Here is a 27365-nt window from a genome sequence, read left to right on the forward strand (position 1 = left end):
TGTATCACGCTCCCAATTTTTCGTCTACCTCTCTTATTTGTGCTGCTGTTTTCAGAGCTAGTTCTGGGGGTCTGTGGGTGTTCAGTTCTTCCAAGGCGGTCTGATCTAAAGAGAGATATGCTCACTATTCTCATAGCCTGTTTTCGAGTCCGTGAGTGATCACAAGCACTCTTTTTCACCCTGGTACTGTGATTAGGGTCCTTGTTCTTACTAGTGCTCCTCGATGCCCTGAGACTGTGACCTGGAACTGCATATATGAGCAATGCAACAGAGTCCTGCATCAGTGCCAGCAAAGGGTCCTCTGTAATCTCCTTCTGACCAGCTGTCTGAACTCCTTACCATCTGTGGGCTGAGAGCTCCGGCAGGCACTTGCAAGGTCTACTGCTTACTTGCAGGTGTGGCCTGACCTAGACTGTGCTCTACCCTCACACTAGTGAGACAGATCTTTCTTGCCAACCTTCTAACTTGCCTTGAGCTGAAAAATTGTTTTGCCGCATCCTTTTGTTGGTTTTGTGACTCTAGAATTCATTTTGAAGCATTATTTTAAAGTTGTTTGGAGGGGAATACGGGAGAGCTCTGGCACGTCCCTGCCATTACTCCCCTGTTTGGGCACTGCCTACTTGAGCTCTTGTGACAGGCAATGGTTGACTATTAGCATGTGTTTCAGCAGATAATGGCTGACTAAGTGCCAAGGATGCAATAATAAAGACTCTTACATTGTATGGGAGGATGGAAAAGATGAAGTCTCTTCCAACTCTAAGATTCTATGGTTGGAACATTCTAAATTCAAGGCCTGTGTGAAAACTGACTTAGAGGCCCTTTCCCTTTCCCCAAGAACATTCTGCAAGAGGTATAGTAAATAATCTAACATCCAAGTAGCAGAAGAATTAGGTAGTAATCCCCAGTGTCTTACATAGAGCCTAGCAGAGACCAGGCACTTAATAAAAGCTTGTTGATTGAGTGAACAACATTCTTTATTGTTGTTGTTCAGTCTTTTCAGTTATATCTGACTCTCTGTGATCTCATTTGGGGTTTTCTTGGCAAAGATACTAGAGTGGTTTGCCATTTCTTTCTCCATTTTACAGATGAGGAACTGAAGCAAACAGTGTTCAGTGACTGGCCCAGGGTCACACAGCTGGTTAGTGTCTGAGGCCATATTTGAACTCAGGTCTTTCGGCCTCCAGGCCAGGCGTTCTATCCACTGTGCCACGTAGCTATTCCATACAATATTCACTGATGGATATTTCTGTGTACTTACATGGCAGCCATTGCAATCTTACCCTGGGACCTTCCTCCACTATCCCATTATGACCTTATAGTCTGAAAAGGCTTATAAAACACACAGTATGCTCTTCTGCACCTCTCAAAGATCTGTATTGCCATAACAATGTAATCTTCTGCAAGTGTAACAGCAGGTGCTTAATAAATGTTGGCTGAATTGAACTGAATGAAGATGATCCAATGTAACCTCACTCATTCAGTCAAAGTTGGCACACAGAGAGGGGCTCACTACCTCCTGCTGGCTCATCGTGTCTGGCCAAACGTTGCACACACTTGGAACAGAGCTCTCTTAGCTTTTAACTGTCTAGAAGAAGTGCTCCATAAAAGGAGGGAGCACACCTTATTAAAATTCCCACCGGCCAGCCCAGTGTTCTGCACCCAGTAGGTACAACATGTTTGGAATGAATGAACGTTTAATGTTGTCTATCACTGCACCCTCACTGGCTAAATTCAACAAACCTTGAAAAGGGAGGGTCAGAGAAGAAAAGTTTGTAGAGAGAAATCAGGCTCCTGTTCCCTTTCAGCAAACTCTTCAAGCAATGTTTTTGAACAGATATTCACACCTTTTTTAACTAGATCATTTAACATAAGTGGGCCCAGGTACTCAGGAGACACTTAACCTCCTTGGACTGTACTCAGCAAAGAAGAGAAAAACAGCAGGAAATGCTTGGACTCCTTGGAACAAAAGCATATGTGCAGGAAAACTGTGCTAGAAGAGTCAAGAAAACAATAAAAGGGTGGTGGGAGAAAAACCTTCATTCCCTACAGAGCAGCCTCTTGTGTATTTGAAAAAAAATTTTTTCTTTTTTGTTATGAATTTAACCAGCATCAGCAAACATGATCCTTTTCAGATACAATGAAAAACACAAAAAGAGGGTTAGTGATCAAACCAAGAACTTAAAAATCACAATGAGAATGGGCCCTTTTTGGGAATCCTTCTCTTCCAGGCCTTACCTCCTCAGTCTCAATCCCTGGCCCTTCCCCACCTCAAATTTCTTTACAATGTCTACAGCTGGAAGACAACTCAGAAGTCGAGCCTTCCTCCATTTTATAGATGAGAAAACAGAGGTCAAGAGAGCAGAAAGGACCTGGTCCCACAGATGACAGAGGTAGCAAGCAGCAGAGCCAGGATTTATACCCAGTTCTTCTGAGAGTCAGATCTAGCACTTTTGCTACTAAGCATTATAAATGTTACCTTTTAATTTAATCAATTGTACCTAAATACATGAATGGGGCTGTAATCTCAACCCACTGTGTGCCTCATGCCCCTGACTTTCTGTAAGTCTGCCACATGTGGAGGGCCCTCCTCTTTCTTTCTCCTGGCATCGTGAGGATACCAGAGGGCCCTTGGGCTAGTCAACTGGCACACCTCCCTTCTGCCATGTGACCAGCCTCTCTTCTGTTTCAATGATAAAGAAATAAATAACAGTGATATAGCTGCGAGCACTCAATAAAACCAGGCCAAGTACTCTTTGAGTACCATATTCAGAGGTGGAGGAGAACCAAAGTCTCGGCTAGACACTGGCCTCCACACTGGGAGGCTATATCTTGCCAGCACCCCACTTCCCAGAGTGCCCAAGAGGGTAGCCTTACCTCTTCTGACTCCTCCCGTGCTGGTGCTGGCGAAGACCTTCTCCCCACTGTGAGCTGGTGACAAGGGTAGGTGAGCCCCGCTGCCACGAGGCACATCTGCAAACAGAAGCAGCCATTGGTGAGTGGTGTCCAGGAGAGTGGGGATCTTTCAGACAGTTCCCACTATTATATCGGGAAATGTGTCCAGGTCACTCGGGCAGGACACATAATCAAGGAACTTGTAAGGGAAAGGAACCTGAGAAGTCATTGTACAAGTCAAGAAACTGGGGCCCAGACAGGAAACCAATATGCTGAGGGTCACCCAGCTACTAAGTATAAAACCCTGGCTCTGAACCTCCATCTTCTCACCAAGGGCTGTCTCCTGGGTCTTGTTCTATCTGTCCAAGAACACAACTGGATACTGAAATGGCTTCACCGGGAACAAGGAAGCCTCACAGGACAGACCAACTCTCCTCACAGAGATTACTATCTCTATTTTACAGAGGAGAAGAAAGATTCTCAGAGAGGTGAAGGGACTCACATCAACTCACAAAGGCAGCAAACGACACAACTGAGTGTTGAACCCAGGCTTCTGGACTTCATTCTGACATAAAAACATCACCAAAGAGGCATGTCCCAAGAATGAAGGGCAATTAGACTGGGCCTACAAGAAACCAAGTTACAGGCCTACAGGCAATGGGACGACAGTCTTTTCTTACTGCATCTGTGTTACACTTTGCTAGTTTTTTAATGGCGTAGGGAGCAGCTGGGTAAGAAAAACCCACTGAATGAAGGTAGTCTTTGCCCTTGAGGTGCTTACATTCTAATGCTAAAGACAAAACATAAAAGGGAGGCGAAGGTGCAGGGAACAGAGGAAGATACCAGTGGGTCAGCTATGGTTTGGTAATTTTCCAATTAACTGACTGGTCATCTTTTTTTTTTTCCAAAAAATATAAATTTATTTATTTTTAGTTTTCAACATTTACTTCCACAAGATTTTGAGTTCCAAATTTTCACCCCATCTCGCCCCTCCCCCACCCCAAGATGGCATGTATTGTGAATACCCCTTCCCCTAGTCTGCCCTCTCTTCTATCTCTGCCCCCTCTTCTCTTATACCCTTCCCCTTCTATTTTCCTGTAGGGCAGGATAGACTTCTGTACCCCATTTCCTGTATTTCCTATTTCCCAGCCGCATGTGAAAACATTTTTATTTAAACATGTGTTTTTAAAACTTTGGGTTCCAAATTTCCTCCCTCCCCACCCACCCTCACTGAAAAGGCAAGCAACTCAATATAGGTTATACATGCACAGTTATGCAAAACACTTCCATAGCAGTCATGTTGTGAAAAACTAACTCTATTTCCCTTAATCCTATCCTGCCCTCCCATTTATTCTATTCTTTCTTTTGACCCTGTCCCTCCTCAGAAATATTTGCTTCTGATTACCCTCTTTCCCACTCTGCCCTCCTCTCTATCATCCCCCTGCTCTCTAAAGAGGTCCCCTTCTCCCCCTGTTTTCTTGTAGGGTAAGACAGATTTCCATACCCAATTGAATGTGTATGTTATTCCCTCCTTAAGCCAAATCCTATGAGAATAAGATTCACTTGTTCCCTCTCACCTTACCCTGTTTCCCCTCCACTATAAGAGCCTTTTCTTTTCTTTTTGTTTGTGAGATAATTTACCCCGTTCTACCTTTCCTTTTCTTCTTCTCCTAGTATAATCCTTTCTCATCCCTTGATTTTATTCTCCAGATATGACCCCTTCATCTTCAACTCACCCTGTGCCCTCTATCTATCTATCTATCTATCTATCTATCTATCTATCTATCTATCTATCTATCATATAATTTTTCCTCCTCCAACTACCCTAATACTGACAAAGGTCTCATGAGTTATAAATACCATCTTTCCATGTAGGAATGTAAACAGTTCAACCTTAATAAGTCTCTTATGATTTCTCTTTCCTGTTCACCTCTTCATGCTCCACTTGAGTCTTGTATTTGAAAGTCAAATTTTCTATTCAGCTCTGGTCTTTTCATCAAGAATGCTTGAAAATCCTCTATTTCACTGAATGACCATTTTTTGCCCTGAAGGATTATACTCAATTTTGCTGGGTAGGTGATTCTTGGTTGTAATCCTATCTCCTCTGCCCTCCTGAATATTATATTCCATGCCCTCCTGTCCTTTGATGTAGAAGCTGCTAAATCTCGTGTTATCCTGATTGTGTTTCCACAATACTTGAATTGTTTCTTTCTGGCAGCTTGTAATATTTTCTCCTTGACCTGGGAACTCTGGAATTTGGCTACAATATTCCTAGGAGTTTTCCTTTGGGGATCTCTTTCAGGAGGAGATCGGTGGATTCTTTCAATTTCTACTTTGCTCTCTGGTTCTAAAATATCAGGGCAGTTTTCCCTGATAATTTCTTGAAAGATGATGTCTAGGCTCTTTTTTGATCATGGCTTTCAGATAATCCAATAATTTTTAAATTCTCTCTCCTGGATCTATTTTCCAGGTCAGCTGTTTTTCCAATAAGATATTTCACATCGTCTTCTATTTTTTCATTCTTTTGGATTTGTTTTAGAGAGTCTTGATTTCTCATAAAGTCACTAGCTTCCAATTGCTCTATTCTAATTTTTAAGGAAGTATTTTCTTCAGTAATCTTTGGGACTTCATTTTTCCATTTGGCCAATTTTTTCTTTTTTTAGGGCATTCTTCCCCTCATTGGCTTTTTGGACCTCTTTTGTCATTTGGGTTAGGCTATTTCTGTGTTCTGGAACTGGCTCTGAGACCTAGCTCCTTTCTTAGCACCGCAAAAACAGACTTTTCCCACTGACCTTCTAAGTTGTCTTTGGCGTTTGTGGGTTGAGAAGTCTGGAAACCACCACAGCTGCCCGAGATTCAGTCCTCTGAGGCCTGTTTCCAGGTTCGCTGCGGCCTCTGCGCCCATACCGCGCTGCACTCCTCTCCTCTCGATATACTTTTCTGATCAATCATTCAGACTGTCTTGGGCTGGAAATTTGTTTCTCTGTCTTTTTGTGGGTTGTGCTGCTTTAGAATTTGTTTAGAGCCATTTTTTATAGGTATTTGGAGGGGTTTGGGGGAGAGCTGAAGTAAGTCACTGCTTTTGCTCCGCCTCCCTGACTGGTCATCTTAATGCCAAGTGAGACTCTCCATCTCCCACCCTGGGATTCTACTCACTCCTCATTGGTCAGAGTTATTCATAACTAGCCAGAACAAGATGCCCCAACACTGTATGCTGTTCTCCAGTCATCTTCATGCCCATGTAACCCCCTCATCCACTTCTAAATCTTGGAACAGGAGTTAAATGAACACTATCATACTCGGAAAGCACTTGTCAGAGAATTTCCCTATGGCTCCACTCACCATTCCTATGACTTCCAGACCAAATCACATCTCCCCTGGCCAAAATGTCCCTTTTTAGACTATGAAATCCTTGGGGACAGGATCTGTCTTGTTTTTCTATTTGTATGCAAGTATTTAGCATAGTGGCTAACAAAGAGTAATAGCACATAATGAGTGTTCCTTCCTTCCTTCCTAAGAGTACTTATTAAGCACCTATTATGTGTCAGGCACTGGATTTACAGTCTAAGAGAGAAGTCTGAAGTTAAACATTGCCCAGAACATTTAGCCAGTATGTCTAAGATGGGCCTTAAACCTCTTTCTTTCTCATTCAATTTCTCTAACCACTAAACCACAATGTATCTCTATTATATCTAAATCTCTACAAGATTACATTATAATTACAAAAATAACATATTGGTAGTGAACTTTAAGGCTTAAAAAAGAGCTTTCAAATAATAATCATATGGAGTAAGTAGTCCAAGGATTATTATCTCCACTTTAAAGATAAGGAAATTAAGGCTCAGAGGTAAAATGATTTGCTCAGTTAAACAGCCAGGAAGAATTGGAACCAACTCTTAAACTCTCGAAACACTTCGTGCTTCTTCTGTTATACCAATAAGTTCTTATAACAACCTTCCCTCACCATCCATAATGCTTCAGTCGTTTTTCATCCATTGTCTTATACAGGCAACAAGATTCAGTGAAAACAACACTAAGCTTGGAGTCAGGGGCCCTGGTTCCAAGTCTCACATTGGTAACTGCGTTAGGGGCAAAACCATGAACCATTATTCACAGAACCACTGGAAGGAGGACATAGGTTAGTAATTTAATATGTTTAAATTAGCTAAAGTAAAAATATCTCTCAGGTCCATGCTCTGTTCCATTCTCATTGTCAACACGTTGCTTAGGCCTGGGCCTGGGCCTCTTCTCCCCTACGCTATTGTAATAACCTTTTAGCTGGGTCTTTCTGCCTTTGAGATAGACTGTTTCTAACTATGTCTTCTCTACCGCTGTTCAACAGTATCTGATGATCATCTGATTACATCTATCTTTGTTATCTTCCCAATTGGCTCCAACTTGCTTATCCAGGATTCTTTCCCTATGTTGCAATGCTGGTCCCCGCCATCCCCTACTCTTAAGCTTTAGTTTATTCCATCTCCTATCTCTGTCTAAAGGCAAACTCACATGTCATCTGCTTCATGTTCACCATGCTCTTCTCACTCTCCACCCACAAACCTACATGAATGTGATCCCTACTCACATGTCTCTCAGCATTTGGCCTGGCCCTCTCTGTATTATACTAAACTGTGACTATACCATACTCTACTCTTCCATCAGGCTGGAAGCTCTATAAAGGCAGGGATGGTGTGACTTTTTCTTTTTATTATTTTGGTCAGAGCTGGGGGAGAAAAGAATGTTAAAACTGGAAGAGGCCTTAGAGCAAAAATCCTAGCAGCTGCTGACATCACACCTGCAGCCCATCCTTCGCTTGGCTGTCAAACTAAATGTCCTAAAACACAGATCTGATCACGTCACTCCTCTATTCATCCAACTGTAGTAGCACCCATGTCGTCGCTGTTGAGTCGTTTTAATAGGGTCCAACTCTTCATGACCCTATCTGGGGTTTTCTTGGCAAAGATACTGGAGGGCTTTGCCATATCTTTCTGCAGCTCATTTTATAGATGAGGAAACTGAGGCAAGCAGGGTGAAGTGACTTGCCCAGGGTCATACAGCTATTAAGTGTCTGAGGCCAGATTTGATCTCATGAAGAGTCTTCTCGATTCCAAGCTCAGTGCTCTATCTACTTCTCCCCTCAGCTGCCCCTACAGGATCAAATATAAAATCTTGTTTGGCACTCAAAGCCCTTCATAAGCTAGCCCCCTCTGACCCTTCTGGTCAACATGTTAGTCCCCTCCATGTCTTCTGTGACCCGGTGACATTGGCCTCCTGGCTGTTCCTTGCACTCTATTTATGGACTCTCCCTTTTCACTGGCTGTTCCCTCCCTATACCTGGTATACTTTCCTTCCTCATCTCTGCCTCCTGGCTTCCCCAGCCTCCTTCAAGTCTCAGCTAAAGTCCTATCTCTTCTATAGGAAGCCTTTCCTGATCCATCTTAATTCTTATGCCTTCTCACTGTTGATTATCTCCAATTTATCACATATACATACATATATATATATATATATACACATATATATATGTATGTATGTATGCACACACACACATATATATATATATATATATATATATATATATATCTCATGCATACATATGAAATATATATGTATATATCTTATTTGTACATAGCTGTTTACATTCTGTCTCCCCCATTAGACTGTGAGCTCCTTGAGAGAAGGGACTAATTTATCTCTAGTGCTTAGCATAATGCTTAGCCCATAGTAAGCTCTTAATAAATGCTTGTTGAAGGATTAGCTGAGTGGTCATCCAGCTTTTGCCTCAAATCAGAGGAAATCATGATCTCCTGAGGCAGCCCATTCCATTTTGGGACAGATACAATTGTTGGGAAATTTTTTCCAGACATCAAGTTTAAATTAACCTCTTTACAACTTTCACCCATTACACCTGGTTCCACCCTCTGAGGCCAAGCAGAACAGGACTAATCCCTCCATCAAATAATACCACTTCTAAACTTGAACACAGCTATCAGATTCCCCCAGTATTTTTTTTTCTCCTAGCTACATATTCCCAGTTTCTTCAAGTGATTTCTCATATGGCATGAACTTGAAGTTTTTCATCATCTAGGCTGTCCTATTGGATGCTTGCCAGTTCATTAATGTCCCTCCTAAAATGTTGCCCCAAGAACTGAATCCAATATTCCCAATGAGGCCTGATAAGGACAGAGTATGGAGGGACAAACACCTCTTTATCCCCAGATGCTGTAGTTCTTAACACAGAAACTGAAAGCCCTCAGAAGCAAAATGTTCTAGACAAGAAAAGCATCTCCATGCTTCTCCCAAAGGCTTTAGGGAGAGCTCCTGTGGCCTGCTAGGAAAAGCTTCAGTTCCAGCTATATCCCAATTTCTGGTGTAAGCCTGGACAAAGTGACTCAACTCCCTGGACCTCAGTTTCCTCATCAACAAAGTAAGCTTCTGTTTTCTAAAGGCCCTCCCAGGTCCGACATTCTGTGCTCTCTCTTCCAAGGTTCCTTCCGGCTCTGACACTCTGTTCTATGACTCTTTACATTTGGCTTCTAATACGGTAATTTAGAAGTTGTGCTACCGCCCACCTGAATCTGTCTAACTGTACACCTGGGGGCCCAACAATCTGTAGCTGGTATGATTGTGGTCTCTGGTAACAAAAATATCCATTAACACCTTCCTAAGGGAAGGCTGGGTACGTCATAGGCTCATTGTTACGGTAAGTTTAAACCCCAAATTAGTGAAATGGCAAACAAACACTGGCACTGGCTATAAACTGAACAGCAATACAGCTAATAATTGTAACTAAAAGACAGAGGAAAGGAGGAGACTTTTAAGATTTGTCATTTGTTGAGATAAATCATTTTCTATTTCAATAATGCTTTATGCTTATTAAGGCTCTCTCACACCCATGATCTAGTTAGTTCTGAAAGTGTCCCTTGAGGGAGGCAGGATAGGCATTATTATTTCCATTTTAGAGATGTAGAAACAAAGGCTTAGCCTGGGCAACACTCAAACCTTGTCATCCTTATGGTGCTCCTCCCACTACACCTTTTTGATTCATGTTAAATATTAATCCATTAAAAAACATTTATTGTCTACTACGTGCCAGGTACCTACTATGTTAGGCAAGGAACTTAACGTTCTATCACAAAGAAAGCATAGACACATAAGCAGATCCAACATATGGACAAAGTAAATGTGAGGGGAGGGGTGTAATGGTGGTGGGGCAGGGAAAATTAACAGGGGCAGGTAAGGAATGAGGCCTCTGAGCTGGAGCCTCAAAAGAAGCAGAGAAGAGGAAGGAGAGTATATAAAACATGGCAGCCAACCAGCACAGAAGCACGGAGATAGAGGGTCCAATGGACTCCGGGAAGAACAGCAAAAAGCCACTTTGCTTGGAACACAGACTACATGAAGGAGGACAATAAGCCTGGGAAGCTGGGCTCTTGCCAGAGTAAGAAAGATTCAAGTTCCAAAGCAGTTTTTTATCCTAGAGCTGAGGGAGAGCACTGGAATGTTATGGACAAGAAAGTGACATGGTTAGACCTATTCTTCAGGAACATCCTTTCAGCACTTTGGCAGATGTGTGGAGGACAGACTGGAAAGGAAAGAGATTTGAGGAAGGAAACCAATGAGGAAGTCTCTGCAATAGTCCAGGTGAGAGGTGATGCAGGAATTTTTTTTTTTGGGGGGGGAGGAGGGAGAAGATCTAGAAAATATGAACTGAAACAAATCCTTCCTGAACAACAGCAGGTAGGTTTAATACCTATTGTATGTCCAGTGTTAGGTATGGTGCTGCCCTCATAGAACTCAGAGGGATAAGACATGTTGACATATCATTACAGTCCAAAATAATACATGGTATATGCATTAGAAGCAGCATAGTGCTGTGGACAAAGGGATGATTCAGGAAGATCTGGGTTCAAATCCTTCCTCGATACATGTTGGCTGTGTGGCAAATCACATACCTTCTTAGTGCCCCCTGGCAAATCATTAGGACCTTCAGGGGGAGAGAGAATGAGTTCTAGGGTGGACATGTCAAGTTTGTTTCGTTTAGTTTAAAACATCCAAAAGACAGCTGGTGATGCAATACTGGAGTTCAGGAAAAAGATTATGGCCGGAAAGAATGATATGGAAATCATCTGCATAGAGATGATAATTAAACCTATGGGAGCTAATGAGATCATTAAGTGAAGGCAGTATGGAGGGAAAAGAAAAGAGGGCCCAGGACAGAGCCTTGGCGGACAACCAGGGTTAATCATCCACAAAAAGCCTTACAGGACTAATTTCTCTTTAAAAAACCTTTTCAACTTGAACTTTGTGCTGAAAGTCTTCCATCACAGTGGTGAGAATACATATCTCAGTTTTTATCTCATCTCATGTCCGAGTCACTAAATAATGTTCTCTGTCTTGCTTTTCTATTTGTATCCGTAGAACTTAGCACAGTACTTTCTTCATAGAAAGCACTCTAATTCATTCATTTCATTCATTTGCTCATTCATTCTGTTATATCTTTCAAGGAATCCTGAATGATTTAGACATTTGGATAGGTGATATGTTGTTGAAAGAGAGGCTTTAAGATAATGTTCGCGTTACCAAATCAAATGCTTTTTACAAAATAATAAAAACTAAGTCCAGTGGGATCTGTCATCTATCTTTCAATTAACTGTGTAATAGTAAAGCTGAGGTTCACTTTGGGATATCAGTTGCAAAGGCCTTTTTGTTTCCTATTAAGACCCTCATTAAGGATAACTTCATGGAGCATGTTAATAATTATGAGAATTTTATATAGATAGGAAAGTTCCTAATATAAGATCAAGGTTCTTTTTTTTATATCTTTGCTCTCTCCCCTTTCTTTAGATGCTTTGTGAACCCTCAACACTGTGTCACTTCCAGCACAGATCACCTCTAGACATACCTGGTCTAATCTGCTTAATTTTCCTTTGCTGTCTACCTTTTCTAGGTAGAAAAGCCAGTAGATTGCTAATACTATTATCCCCACTCTCTTAAATCTTCAATCTCTGCTTACCTACTGGTCACTTCCATAATGCCTGTAGACATGTGTGTTTCTCCTTCACTAGATGCTACAATGCCCACTAGCTGGCTTCCTGTATTTCTCCTTTCCTTCTTAGCTAAATTCCTTAAAAGTCATCTATAACTGTTGCCTCCACCTTCCTCTCCTCTCACTCTTTTCTAAATCTGATGCAATCTGGCTTCGGACTTTATCACTTAAATTGTTGTCTCCAAAATTAACCAGTGCTTTATTAGTTGTCTAATCTAATGGTCTCTTCTTGATCTTCATCTTTTATGACCTCTCTGTACCTCTTTGGCCCATCCACCTGACCAGACCTTCCCCTCCTGGACACACTTCTCTGTGAGTTTTGGTAACTTTGCTTTCTCTTGCTTCTCCTACATGTCTGGTTGCTTTCTCTCAGTCTCTTCTACTGGATTACCACTTATATCATGCCTACTACCTGTTCCTGTTTCCCAAGACTCTATGGCCTCATTCTGATTCCTTTTTTCCTCTATAATCTCTCCCTGGGTGATCTCATTATCTCCCGTGACCAACTCTATGCTGAAGATTCTGAGATCTATTTATCCAGCTCTAGTTTCTCTTCTGCTCTTCAGTCTCACATAACCCACTGCTGGTTGGATATTAAACTGGATGTCCCACAGACACCTCAAATACAATGCCTACAACAGAATTTATTATCTCTTCCCAATCCCTCCCCTCCCTATTCCACCCAATTTCTGAACTTCTTTATTACTTACTGAGGATACCACCATCCTTCTAGTCACTAAGGTTTGAACTCTCAGTGTCATCTTCAATACCTTTCTTTCCCTCATCCCTCAAAACTAAGTTTTGTGATATCAATAAACAAGCATTTGGTAAATGTCTACTGGGTTGCAGACACAGTGAGACAGAGATAAGGATATCTTACATTTACCATATCATGCACAGATCTCCTCTCCACTTACCAGCCACCAAGTTTATTCAGGCCCTTATCACCTCTTGCTTAATGATTTTGCAACAGCCTTTTAATTATTCTCCCTTCCTCATGTCTCTCTTCACTTCAATTCCAATTCATTCTCCACTTTGATACCAAGCTGATTTTTCTGAAGTATGGGTCTGATCATGATACCCTCTGCTCAATAAACTCTAAATGGCTTAGAGGCTCCTATGACTCTCAAGATCAAATCTCAAGTCGTTTTGGGAGATGTAAAGCTCTCCCTAACCTGGCTCCCTCTTACTCCTCCATCCTCCTTACACTGTATTTCCCTCTAGACACTCTAAGATGGAGCCACATTATGCCTTGCACTCAACCTGTCATCTTTCTTCTCTTTGTCTCCATGCCTGGAATGCTCTTCCTTTCTCTCATTCTCTGACTCTTTAAAACAGGAGCTAATTCTTGCCTTTCTTTGTAGATCTCAGTGCTAAGTGCAGTGCCTGGAACACTGTAGGTTCTTAATCAATGACTGCTGACTGCCTGAGTATTGCCTTTCACTGCTATAATTTTCTGCACAGCAATTAAGTCCCAACTTTGCTCGCTAAGGATTTTTAGGCCTTCATGGTTTCCTTACTATGGCAAGTGATTTACATTAGTTAAACTTTTGTATGAAATAATTATTCTTAATATTTTCTTGGTACTTAGTACATTCTTAGTACTTTCTACCATCCATCATCCAATTTTCTTTATCAATAACTTCTCTGAATAGCTTTGAATAGCAATTGTTCCAATCACATATAATATCTTTTTTCATTCTTCTAGTTTTTTTATTAATTTTGATTTTTCTCTAACAAGCCAATAGGCTTAGGATAGACAATTGATGCAGGAATGATTCTCCTATCATTAACGGGACTCTGCCTGGTTTAAAGATATAATTAAAGAAAAAAGGAAGATAGAATTAAATGAAAAAAATAGTTCATGAGTACTCCTTGGTGAGGCAAATAAAGAAATTTGGCGTATTCATTTTATTATATGATCAAAAGCAACAGGATATATCATTTCATAGGGGCATTTTTCTTTCTGTACTGAAGAAGTCATGATGTCTTTAAAAAGATCATCACGAAAACAGCTGCAGCTAATACATCAATATTAATTGGAGTAAATGTAGGCATGGAGAAAGTCTATGAAGATCTTCCTAAGATCTTCTAAATTAAATCGACATAGATAGTAATACTTGGGGACTGCAAAACAAAGGTAAAAACAGAGGAGAAAGGCAAGAAACTCAGTGAAGCACAAGGGTCAGGAACAACTAAACAGAGAGGTTAAAGATTTGTAGACAACTATATTGCCTCCAATCCCTACAAGATAGCACTTTCATTGAGAAAAGAATCAGCAGGTGCTAAGACTACAAGCACTAAATAACAAAAAATGAAGGGATGAAAGAAAGAATGAAAAATCATTCCTTGGTGCTAGCCACAGGCCCAGCACCAGGGGCAATAAGGATGCAAACAGAGGCAAATAAGATAATCCATGCCCTCAAAGAGTTACACTGGGGGGGGGAGAAGAGAAGACAACAATAGTAGTGTTGATTTGACTGTAGTCAAATGTACAAAAAACTGACCCACTAATAGGGTCAGGAATGACTTGAGGACAGGAGTGGCCTCAGGCCCTTTATTCCAGGGTTTCCAAAACTTTTCACTGGGAATTTCTCTTTGCATAATTTACAACAGCATATACAGTATTTGCTTTACTTAAAAAACAAATCAAAACATAATATTTGGACAATGTGCAGATGGCAACGCATGTATCCTGTGCTGCTACAAGCTGGGTGTCTATGGCTGATAATCATGAATAAAACATAATGTTATTTCTGAAGCTTGGCTCTCCAGGGGCTTATAAAAGTTGCTTTCTTCAAACAATATCAAACAGTCCTTTCAAGTTTCAAGATTGATCAGACTAAACTTCAACATCTTTCTTGTCTAATCCTCATGATGTGCCCTAAATTCCAGCCAAGGCATCCTGCCCACCTTCTCCCTCTCAACCTGATGTTCTTGATAGCCAGGCTCACGTGGGGCCCAATCGCAACATTCCATCCTCCTAGAATCCTCCTCTGATGACTCCAGCAGCAACCAAGCTCCTTTCTTTCCTTAACTCTGAATGTGTGTGTGCGTGTGTGCATGCACGTGCTTTGCTTGTACTTTTCTTTCACACAGGTATTGATCAAATCAGTATGTGTGGGTCTCTCAAGGAAATATCAGTTTAGTAACTTTGCCAAGAAAACCCCAAATGGCGTCACACACGACTGAAAAAATGATTCAACAACATTCTCAGTACCACTTCCCACTGCCCCCTAATTACCAGGTTAATGCCTCCTTGACTCTGCATACACACACTAAGTGCTTAATAAACGTTGCTGGATTCAACTGAAAATGTGAGGGTTCTTATACATGTCCTCAAAGTTTACTTCCTGAATTCTTAAAAAGGTGTGGGGAGAAGAGGGACAAGAAGACAAAGGGAAAAGGCAAGAGGGACAGAGAAAAGGAGAGGAGAGAAAAGGGAGAGAAGACAGGAGAGGGCAGAGGGAAGAGAGGAGAGAGATCTAGAAGTGTCCACATTCCCTGGGAGGACTCAACCAAATGCAGCTGCTACCAAAAGCTTACGCTCATAGAGTGTTTTCAAGCTTGCAAAGCCGTTGGGACAGGCGATCCATGAAGCTTGGAAACACAACTCTTCTCCTGGTTTCTTCTTCCTATTGTAAAACACTGCTGCCTCCTCTGGGTGTCACAACATCTCTAACCTTGCCAGTGCCTCATCCTTTCAAAACAGCTTTGGTTCAGCACTAGTGTTATTAATAGCAATCTATCCAGCAGCCTCCAGGACCAGCAGAGGGGCTACGAAAACCAGGAGGCAGATGGCCACACTGAAGTCAGCCCAACCACAGCTTGCCTTCGCTGGGGCACCTCTAAGAATCTGTGGTACAGACTGGTACAGTGCACTGGAATTAGCAAGCCTTGGTTCAAACCTCATCTAGACTACTTCCTTCTTGGGCAAGCTTGGAAAAGTCATGCCTCAGTTTCTGAGGGTGTGGACCAGAGCAGTAGGGTTAAAGAAAGCTCAAATAGTAAAGGGACTGAATAGTACCCAAGGATCCCTCAGCGTCACATGCTGACACCATCTATGTTCTGTTGTAGTTTTATTTGTTAAAGATTTCCCACTTACATTTTCATCTGGTTCCAGCCTCACTGGGCAGCCTGTTAGACACCTCTAAGGGGATGCCCCCATTGGCCCTGAAGCCAGGATCCTACTACATCCAATGACTGCAATAGCCTGAAATCTCACTGCATCCCAATGTTAAAGTTTCAGTTCTCATTGGAAAGACTCTATTTTTTGTTCTCCATAATTCAAGTGGGGCATTTTTTTTTAAATCACTTATGTGCTAGAAAGTCACAAAGCTTTAATTTGCTGCAGGCTGAAACAAGCTTATTAAGAATGTTAGTTACCAAGTGCCTGTGGTAACCTGCCTGGACTAGCCTGCTGCCACATTCTTGTAGCAAGGTTAAATAGCAGTTTTGTCACCAAATTAAAAAAAAAAAGCCCACTGTTAAGAAAGAAGTGGCCAATAATGGTCCAGAGGCCCTAGCAGAGGAAGAGGAAAAGAGACCTATAGGTCAGGGCCAATTATCCAGGAGCCGCACATCTGCCTTCTGAGAAGGTGACTTGGCCACATTGGCAGCTGCCTTGCTTGAATTGGGCAGTTTTTGAATTTTACTGATAACCACTGGTTGCAGTTAAAAAAAAATGCAAGGACTCATCTCTAAACTTGTAGACCTGGGTGTAAATTCAGACTCTGAAAGTTACTTGCTGTGTAACCTAGTGCAAGTCACTTGAACTCTCTTAGCCTCGGTTTCTTAATTTGTCAAAGTAAATGCTAGTATTTACCAAGACACAAGGTATTATTAGGGAAATGTGTTGTAAGCTTAAAAGTACCACAGAAATGTAAAAAAGGAAACCTGACAACAAAGGCTGTACCCAAGGGGAACTTTAGGGGACAGCAGGTTTGCTTTTTCACTGGAGGTCTTGCATTTATTCTGCAAAGCACTCATGAGAAGCTGAGCCTTGTACAAAGCATACAGAAAAGTCAAGCTCCAGCCCGCATCAAGTTCCTAGTCTGGCAGGCAGATAAGATGCTAGGGCCAGAACTAGAGTGGGATGATGAGGGTTCTATCCCAGAAAGCTGAAGTTCAGAGGGTGATGATAGCACCTACACTCCTTCCACAACATAGAGACACCTGGCTAAGTATCATCAACCAAAATAGTTGAAATAGGAAGCTTCTAAATCTCACTTTCATCTGAACTGCTTCAGAAAGGGAAGAAACACACACATCTACACATGCACACGTGCACACATGCACAATGTGGATATAAAAATTCATCTTGCCCAAGAACAAAGTAGACTGGGAAAGGGCTAACAGAATGAGAGTGTGATAAGAAGGAGGGTAGATTAAGAAAGGCATTAGTTAACATCAAAACTGAGTAAACAAAAGAAGGAGAAATAGAAGAGAATAGAATGAGTGGCAGTACATAGCAATTAAAACTGTACATGAATGGATGAACTCACTAGGAAGAGAATATATTCAGTAACAGCAATATTGTAAAGCCACTTAGCCACTCTGATCAATACAATGGTCCACCACAACTCCAGACTCATGATGAAAAACGCTCTACTCCTGCAGACAGAGAACTGATTGATTTAGAGTACAGATTTAAAAGCATATTTTTCCTTTCCTTTATTTTTTGTGCTTTCCCCCCGGGAAAGCTTCCAAATGATAGCTGCCACCAGAAGCTATTACTTGAAGGATATAATTTAAAGTCCTTTGTTTCTCAGTTAAAGCCCTTCACAACTTGGACTGACTCTCCTGCACCTCTTCAGCCTTACTAGACATTACTCCCTTTCATATACACTATAGCCTGGTCTAACTGGCCTTCTTACTGTTCCTTATACCCAAAGTTTCATCTCCCATGCCCATGCATTTACCCTGTCTGGTCCTCATGCCTGCCATACTTTGCTTTCTCACCTCCAGTTTTTATAATCTCTATTTTCTTTTGAGGTTCAGCTCTAATCCCGCCTTCTATATGTGGCCTTCCCTAATCTCCCCAAACGCTAGTGCCTGCTCCCGTTTTGTTCCCCAACACTCCACAGAGATGACCTTGTCTCTGTCTGCTCTATCCTGATGTAGGCCTTGTGTCCTGAGGCCAGACTGTAAGGACTTGTCCACGGCTTCCCACATCAGCTGCATTTTCTGCTCCAGACCTGCTGATCCATCGGACTACCTTTGACAGGGGTGTGGTGGTTCATTCCTATCGTTTCCCCCACAAAACTGACACCATCTTCTTCTGTGTTCTCCCTTCACAGATAGAGATCATAACCCTTCTGAGCCAGTGAGGTTCTCGTCCACATCTTTCTGTAAATTTATGACAGAGAACCTCAATGCCTAAGTTGTCTTTCTCGAAGAGTAAGTACCTGGCCAGCCCCCTTTTCTCAATGAAGGGGTTAGGGTTATTTCTACTTCCCAAGTCAAAACCAGTCACAGGCTTCGCTCCCCTGTACAGTGTCCATGTGTCTTCCCACAGCACTCCTGCCCACTTGCCATTTTTATTCTAAGATCACGATGTGCCCTGGCCTCCTGGTGTTCCTCAAACTAGCCTCTCTCTATCTTCTAGCGCTGGTCTTTTCCTTGGTTGTCCCCTACCCCTCAAATGCTCTTCCTCCTCATTTCTCCCTCCTGGCTTCCTTCAAGCCCCAGCTAAGACTCCATCTTCTGCAGGAAGCCTTCGCCAATCCCCCTTAATGTTGGTGCCTTCCCACGTTTAATTTTTCCCCCTATTTATCCCATACACAGCTTGTTTGTACATATTTATTTACTTGCTGTCTCCCCCATTAGACTGTGAGCTTCTTGAGGGCAGGGATTCCCTTTTATTTCTTTTTGTATCCATAATGCTTAGCACAATGCCCGGCACAAAGGAGGTGCTTAATACATGTTTGCTGACTATTGATCAAATGCTGGACTTAAAAAGACGGTCTTTTGCGTCAGCGTCAGGATCTTACACATTTCTCCAAATGCAATCCATCCTGCACACTCCCCTCCTACTCAACTCCAGAACTCATTCACTGTCCATATGAAGCGACTATTTATTATCCATTAACTGATGAACTATCCCAGTGGACTGCTCATTCACTAACTACATGCTATCATCAAGGCCATACGCATTCTTCTTCTACTTTGTTTTTCTATTCAAGATAGCTAAGTTAACCTCTTTTGAGTGGTCATGGATCCTAGGATTAAAATTTTAGGACTGCCAGGGACCTGAGAAGCCATTTAGTACAATTTCTTGATTTTACAGATGAGAAAACTGAGGCACAGAGATGATAGGTGACTTGCTTGAGGTAATAAGTGGTACAAACTGGAGTTTGAACCAAAGCCTTCTGATGTCAAACTTACCCCTCTTTCCAATCCAGCAAGTTATTTTTGACCCTTACTAGCAGCAGGATCATGGGGAAATCAAGTAATCTCTTGGAGCCTCACTTTTTCCTCATCTGTAAAATTGGAATAATATTACTTGATGATCAGTTTAGTAAAGTGTTTCTCAAACACATTATTGCTCTCTTATAGGTTCCCTATCATGCTCTCCACAAGTCAGTACAAATGCTCTTTTTTATCCTCCAACCTCCCACACTTCGCCCTACCCCCACCCTCTTCCTTTAGGAACCTCACTTCCTGCCTGAGGAAACTGGTTACATTTGACATGAATTGTCTTTGCACGCAGTAAGGGCTAAATAAATGCTTCATTTCTTCATTCTTCCCTGTTCTTCCACTCAAACTCTTGACATAATCTGTCATTCTCTCCTCTCCCTCACTCTCTGACAGTAAAGGGCCCTTATCCCATCCTCTGTCCTCTAGTAGATGGCCTTCAAATCACCCCCGCTCTCTCGTCTTTAATCTTTTCCTGCCCACTGAGCCTTCCCTTCTAATACTAGACCCAAGTCTTTCCTGTCCTTAAAAAACCTCACCTAGATCCTGCCATTCCCTCAAACTATCACCCTCCACCTCTGCTCTCTTTCTCAGTCACACTCCCAGAGAAAAGCATATTCGCTGCCGCCCCTTCCTCCTCAACCCGCTGCAATCTGGCTCCCAGCCACAGCAATAAACGGGAATGGCTAGAGCAGGACACTGATAGAGAGCAGGGGCTTGGAGCCGGCCAGACCTCAGGTTAAATCTGGACTCTGCGTGACTCTCGGCAAGTCCCTTAACTTCAATCTGCCTCAGTTTCCTCAATGGTAAAATGTGGATAATAACAGCACCTCTCTCCCAGGGCTGCTGTGAAGATCAAATGAAATATCTGCAAAATGCTCAGCACAGTGTCTCGCACACATTAGGCACTTACTCAAAGTTCACTCCCCCCCTTCCCTTCCCCTTCACCAAAGTTACCAACGATCTCTCAATTTCCAATTCTGATGGTCTTTTCTCAGTTCTCCTCCTCCTCCCTGACTACCCTTGCCTCCCAGATACTTTCTGGGTTGTCCTGATACAGCTCACTCAGTTCCTCTCCTAACTGTTTCACGACTGCTACTTCTCAGTCTCTTTGCTGGTTCATCATTCAAAGCACATCCCTAACTGCAGATGTTCCCCAAGGCTCTGTCCTAGGCTCTTTTCTCTTCTTGCACATTCTCTTGGTAAGGTCATCAGCTCTCATGGGTTTAATCATCATCTTTATGCAGCTAACTCACATTATGAGTCATACAGTCTTTTGTTCAGTTGCTTTTCAGTCATGTCTGACACTTCATGACCCCATTTAGGGTTTTCCTGGCAAAGATACTGGAGTGGTTCGGCCAGTGTTGCCAGTGGTTCTCCAGCTGGTTTTACAGATGAGGACACTGAGGCACATTGGATTAAGTGACCTGTCCAGGATCACACAGCTAGTGTCTGAGGCTGAATTTGAACTCAGGAGGATGAGTCTTCCTGATTCCCAGCCCAGTGCTCCATCCATTCTGCCCCCTGGCTGCCCAGTTATCATCATACATGTACACATATACATTCAATGCAAACAACTCATATTATCTACATATAAATATGTGTGCATGTACAACACATGAGTATGCATGCACAGTGTGTATGCATGTGTATATATGTATGTGTGCATACATGCGTGCATGTATCTCCAGTTCCAAACTTTCCCTAAACTTCTATACTGCAACACTGACTTACCTATTGGACATTTCAAATTGAAAGTCCTGGAGACATCTTAAACTCAACATGTCCAAAATGGAACTTAGTAACTTTCTCTCCAAATGCCCCTTTCTTCCAAAATCCTCTATTCATGTCCCCAGTCGCACTCTTTCCAGTCTACTACACTAACAGTAACCATGGCCTTCTCCTCAGCTTCTCCCTCCCCTTCACCTCACACATCCTGACAGCTGCCAAAGCCGGCCATTTCTACCTCTATAACATCTACTGACACAGCTACCACCTCAGTTCTGGTCCTTGCCACATGTTGCCTAAATTAACGTAATACCTTCCTCGATGGTCTCCCTGCTTCGGGGCCCTTTCCACTCTAGTCCACTCTACACACACAGCTGGCAAAGTAATTTTCCTTAATCACAGATCTGACCATATTACTTCCCTGCTCAATCACCTCCAGAGGCTTCCTGCTCCCTGTAGGACAAAACATACACTCTTTTGTTTCACTTTTAAAGCTTTATACGACCTGGCCTCAATCTATCTTTCCAGGCTCTGTGGACATTCACCCCCAGCCTCTACTCTACAGCGCAGCCAAACTAGCCTTCTCTTTGCTCCTCACCCAGCACTCTCCGCCTGCTGTCTCCAGGCCTTTGCACTGTCCGGGATGCCTTCCCTCCTGACAGCCACCTCTGGGCACACCTACCTCGCCTCCTTTCGGACCCTATGGAAACACTACTTTCTCCATGAAGCTTCTTGGAGCCATGAGCTCTCTTCAGGGCTGAGCTTCAGAACCACCTCCTTCCAAATCACTGCACATTTACTCTGTCCAGATTCTGAGATTCTGGAACTTGGCCAAGGCAGTGAGCTCTTGAGCTAGGCCTGTAACCTGGTTTTCCTTATAAGAATCATGATAATCCATGCTGGTCTCTCAGGGGTCTGTGTTAAACTTCACTGCTCTGAACACTTCTCAACTTACCCAGCCTCTTCCACTACATCCTTCTTTCGAAAGCTAAATGATAACAGTACTTTAAAAGTCACCAAGCAGCACGGTGTAGTGGTGAGAGCGCTAGACTCAGCATTCTGAGATGTGGGTTCAAATGCTGGCCTTAACATTTACTTCCTAGATAATTATAAAGTGAGTGACTTTGATTTTCTGGACTCTGTTCTTCTCCTAAAATGTTGATATTAAAATTAAGATTGTAATGGGCCTCAGGAATAGCATATTCTCTAATTAAGGCCCATAATATCCAAGGAAACATATGGAAACATAGGTCTGCGACGTTTTTTATTCCTCCTTTTCCAGAATGGGGGCTTCAAGGCAGCAAAAGGAAGTTTTCTTTTCACTCCCAGGTCCATCTCAGGATTTAGGAAGACACAAGCAACCACTGGATTATTACAGTTGTTTCTAAAGGATAGAATGAAAGACCTTTTATGTCTTTTTGGAGCCAACAAAGAAACAATGGAATGGCACCAACAGAGATTTACAAAACTGCCCTGAACCCCGTGCCATGCAGTGGTTTAGCTACCTCTCAGAGCAACCAGAAAACCCAAACTTTCAGGGGTTAGTAAGCAGGTCCAAAGAGTTTTCTTAGGAAATGCACCATTTCCCAGAAGGGAGTACGATTCTCTACGGATTATTTAATGATTTCACATCATATAGCTTTACCAAAATGTAAAGCCTGATCTACAATTTTGCAACCTGTTACCTAAACTATTTTAAAAACTATGAATTAAAAAAAAAAAAGAACAGAAAAGTAAGAAAGCAATGTACGTAGCGGGGAAGAGTCTGAAAACTATTTTTATCCTGGAAAAATAGTTTTTTGTTCTAAAAAAAAAACACCACAAAACAAAACTCAGGCACTGCACAGCAAAAATCTCTCTTGAAAGGTATTCAGCACTTGATGTGCAGTGGGTGAAAACAAGCTGCCGGGTGGAGGGTGCGCAGGCTCTCAAGCCCCAGTGCGGATTCTCGTTCCCCACCAAGTGTTGCTGAGATAATTCCTGTTGACAGCTTTAGTCAAGGTTCAGTTCACTTTTTCTGCTCTTTTTCTCTGGTTAGAAGTTCAGCCGGGCCCATGGGAAGCCCCACCCCTCACACCTGTTCAGTTTCTTCATGTTACCCAGGGCCAGTATGGACATGTCACATCAAATTAGCATTGTGCCAGGGCGCTAACTGTGACAATTACTTATCACAGGTTTCACTTTTTAAAAAGAAGAGGAAAAAAAAGTTTCTAATTCAACCACAAGAACAGTGTCACAGTCCGGAATTTAAACCTGTTACGGCAGGTTGTAGGAAAAATAGCTTGGGAGCTCCAGAGAAGGTTCCCATGGTAGAGCTGGGCTAAGGAAACCCCTGAAGGCACACACCCAGGGGCTGACCATGCCGCCCGCCCAGTAGGCACTCCACAAAATGAGTCTGCCTGGCGGAGTTTCCTCCACTGTGCTTTTTTTGTTCCTGAAGATCCAGGGTAGCTTGGTGTTCTCTGTGTGTCACTTCATGAGGCAGTGTGGCTTGGAGGTTAGAGAGGTGGCTGCACAGTTAGGCTGTCTCCACCACATACGAGCTCTATGTCCCTGGGTAAGGCACTGAAGCTCTCCATGTCCTTCGATGAGTCTCAGATGCACCTGCAGATCTGTGTTCATAGAAGAGATTTCTTCACCAGGAGGTCCTGTGCCAATGAAGTAAGAGGCAGGGTTGGTGCAAAAACAATATGAGATCATGGAGGCCTTTGGCTACAAGAAGCTCATGCTGGCTGCAGGAAGGCCACACTAAGGCTGGAGACTGCTTCCAAGGCAAGCAACAAGCATTAGAGACAGATCCTTTTTCTCCTTTTTCAGAGATAACTAAATTGTTGTTAATGAAAGGGGAGTAGAAGCTACACAGAAGCATTTCTCATGAGCTCAACGGACTAAGAACTCCATGTCTCCTGTACAAACCAAGCTCTAGTGTGTACTGTACCTGAGGGCATTGCCGCTGGCACCCGAGATCATCCGCTCCTTAGCTAATTGTGGCCCTAGGATTAATGAGTTTGTCTTGTGAACTAAAAGTCTATCCATCAAAGGTTTGTGGCTCTCCTCTATCTGAGCTGGATTTCAAATCTATCCTGAAGGAGGGGCTGCAGATCTTGGCACCCTTTAGATGCTGTGCCATTTATCTGCTCAGGTGAATGAAGCACCAGAAAACTGGTGAGTGTGTCCGGGATGCCAGAAAGTAAAGAAACTTCAGGACTGTTGAGAGTTATCCTGCTCAATCTCCTAACATGCTATACCTTGTGGCCTGGCCATCAGTGACTATGAGCAGGATGCTGTTGGCCATGTTGAAAATGGCTCCCACAGACTGGTTACAGTCCCCTCTGAGCCACACCCTTTGGAAGAAGGCTTGGCTTGACATACACGGAGCACACCAAACACAAAAACAGCAAAGAAGCCCTGGCAAAACCAGCTAGGCAATCACACTTTTGGGGGTACAAAGCAAGGCACTTCAAGGGGAGCAGAAAGGCTCGACATTCTTAGCCTCTCTCCTGACAGTAAAATTAAACATGCATGAAGCTCTCATCCTAGTTATCTTAAAATTCATCCCTTCATGCTTCTATCAGGTGGCCAGTCATTCTTGTGCTAGATAACAAAGGCCCAGCTGGTCACGTGGGGGACTGGGCAGTCATCAGAAAGCAATTATAACACTGAAAACCCACTGACAAAGAAGAGCAGATCACCACATGTTAGTGAACACCATTTCCCCCACTGGGTTATGAGCTTTCTCCCACCCTGGTGATCACAGCCTACAGACATGCCAGAAGTCCTTCTAGGGCCTGTTTTGTTTTTGCAGAGTATCAGCCAGCTACTGGGCTCATAACTAGTCTATGATGGGATGCCATGTATTCCAAGTACCATGCAACCATTTGGCTAGCAAACACTGGAGATTTGAGTCATTTCTCCAGTAGCAGCTAATTCCTTGACAAAGCCCAAGCTGTCACACTAAGGGCATGGGTTTCATCACCCAGCTGATGTGCTGGTGGGTATTCACTCCTGAGTCAGAGTTAGGAACCACAGTATATACGGGTGCCCCTGACAGGGAAGCTGAGGCTCATGGGCACTGTGAGGCAAACCTTTCCCTTTCTGAGCCTCAGCTTCTTTACCTGCCACAAGAAGGCATTGGACTACATGATGTCCACGATCTCTTCTAGCTCTCAATCTCATTTTAATAACTTCTGGGACAACCTATGAACTTCCCTAGTCAAATCCCATCTCTTCCAGGAAGCTTCTCCTCCAAATTCCTAAAAGAATTATTGCCTGTATAAGTCATTAAGAAACTAGCCAATTTGGAACATGTCTTCTGTCACTGAATTGAACTCTCATGGGTCATAAGCACTGGAAAAGGCCACGAAGCAATCAATCAACAAGCATTTATTTGTTAAATGCCTACCATGTGCCAAGTACTGTGCGAAGCACTGGGGACAGAGATGATTGAACAATGCCCATTTACAAGTAGTTCATTTTCTAAAAGGAAGACAAGTACATGTAGAATAAATTATAAACTCGATTAATAGAAAGTAACTAAATACAAGATAATTTGGAAGGGTACTAGACATTGTGGCAATCAGGAATGGATTGACATGGAAGGTTTTTGAGTTGTATCTTGAGGTATGGAGGGAATGCATTCCAGGCATAGAGGGCAGCCAGGGCAAAGGCTCACAGATAGAAGAGGGATCCTGGTGAGTTACAGGGGAAAGACTGGTTTAGTTGCATAGCAAGGGATATGGCTAATGAAGTCCTCAGAGGACAATCTCTCTGAAAACTTATAGTAGCAAAGGATACAGAGCGGGAATGTGTAATAAGACTGGAAAGAGGGGGCGGAGCCAAGATGGCAGAGTGAAAGCAGCAACTTGCTTGAGTTCCCCCCCAAACCCCTCCAAATACCTACAAAAAATGGCTCTAAACAAATTCTAAAGCAGCACAACCCACAAAAAGACAGAGTGAAACAAATTTCCAGCCCAAGACAACCTGGATGATTGATCAGAAAGGTGTATCGCGCCGGGCTGGGAGCAGAGCGCAGCGTGGCGTGGGTGGGCAGGCTGCAGGGAACCCGGAACAGGCCTCAGAGGAATGAATTGTGGGCAGCTGTGGCGGTTTCCAGACTCCTCAATCCACCAAAGCCAAAGACAACTTAGAAGGTCAGTGGGAAAAGTCTGTTTCTGCAGTGCTGAGAGAGGAAGGCGGGATCTCAGGTCCAGTTCCCTAAGAACTCGGCCCTGGGGGTGCAGCTGCTTCCCGAGCTTCCAGCCCACGGAGTGAGGGGGAATCCAGTGGCAGATGAGAGAGGGATTGCAGGGATCTCTCTGCTGGTGCTGAGGCAGGAATCTCTTGCTTTGCCCATGCTTGGATCTGGGTCACAGTTCTGGATGGGGGTCCTGGGGTGAGAAGGAGCCCTGGCATGGTGGAGCTTATAGTGGTTGTGGAGAGGAAACCCTTCTCACAGTTCTAGGACAGAAAGGAGTGCTTGTGGTCACTAACAGACCAGAGCACAGGCCAAGAAAGGAGTAAACATCTCACCCCTTATCATACCACCTTGAAAGAACTGAAAATTTACAGGTTCCTACAAGTATCTCTGAAAACAGCTATATAAACCCCCGAAGCTTGGGACGGTACATTCTCCACATTGGAAGCAGACTCTTACATTAACAAAGAGTTTAAAACTCAAGTAATTGGCCGGGATCATGAGCAAGCAGCACAGAAAGAGTCAGACTATGTTATCTTACTTTGGTGACAAAGAAGATCAAAATACACAACCAGAAGAAGACAACAAAGTCAAAGCTCCTACATCCAAAGCCTCCAAGAAAAATATGAATCAGTCCCAGGCCTTGGAAGAGCTCAAAAGGGATTTTGAGAAGCAAGTAAGAGAAGTAGAGGAAAAACTGGGAAGAGAAATGAGAGTGATGCAAGAAAATCATGAAAAACAAGTCAACAGCTTGCTAAAGGAGACCCAAAAAAATACTGAAGAAAATAACACCTTAAAAAATAGCCTAACCCAAATGGCAAAAGAGGTCCAAAAAGCCAATGAGGAGAAAAATGCCCTAAAAAAAAAATTGGCCAAATGGAAAAGGAAGTCCAAAAGATTACTGAAGAAAATACTTCCTTAAAAATTAGAATAGAGCAATTGAAAGGTAGTGACTTTATGAGAAATCAAGACACTGTAAAACAAATCCAAAAGAATGAAAAATTAGAAAACAATGTGAAATATCTCATTGGAAAAACAACTGACCTGGAAAATAGATCCAGGAGAGAGAATTTAAAAATTATTGGATTA

General features: G+C 42.9%; 1 protein-coding gene across 2 annotated transcripts in view; it reads right to left on the reverse strand.

Moving 5' to 3' along the window:
* The window catches only part of FAF1 (Fas associated factor 1), a 415784-nt gene that overhangs the window by 125343 nt on the left and 263076 nt on the right, over positions 1 to 27365 (reverse strand). For both annotated transcript variants that reach the window (XM_020987731.2, XM_020987730.2), the window contains exon 9: positions 2875 to 2970. In XM_020987731.2, the coding sequence (XP_020843390.1) occupies positions 2875 to 2970 (96 nt within the window). The remainder of the gene's footprint in view (positions 1 to 2874; positions 2971 to 27365) is intronic.

Source organism: Phascolarctos cinereus, unplaced genomic scaffold, assembly GCF_003287225.1.
Source record: "Phascolarctos cinereus isolate Bilbo 61053 unplaced genomic scaffold, phaCin_HiC Scaffold_5;HRSCAF=322, whole genome shotgun sequence".
NCBI classification, from domain to species: Eukaryota; Metazoa; Chordata; class Mammalia; order Diprotodontia; family Phascolarctidae; genus Phascolarctos; species Phascolarctos cinereus.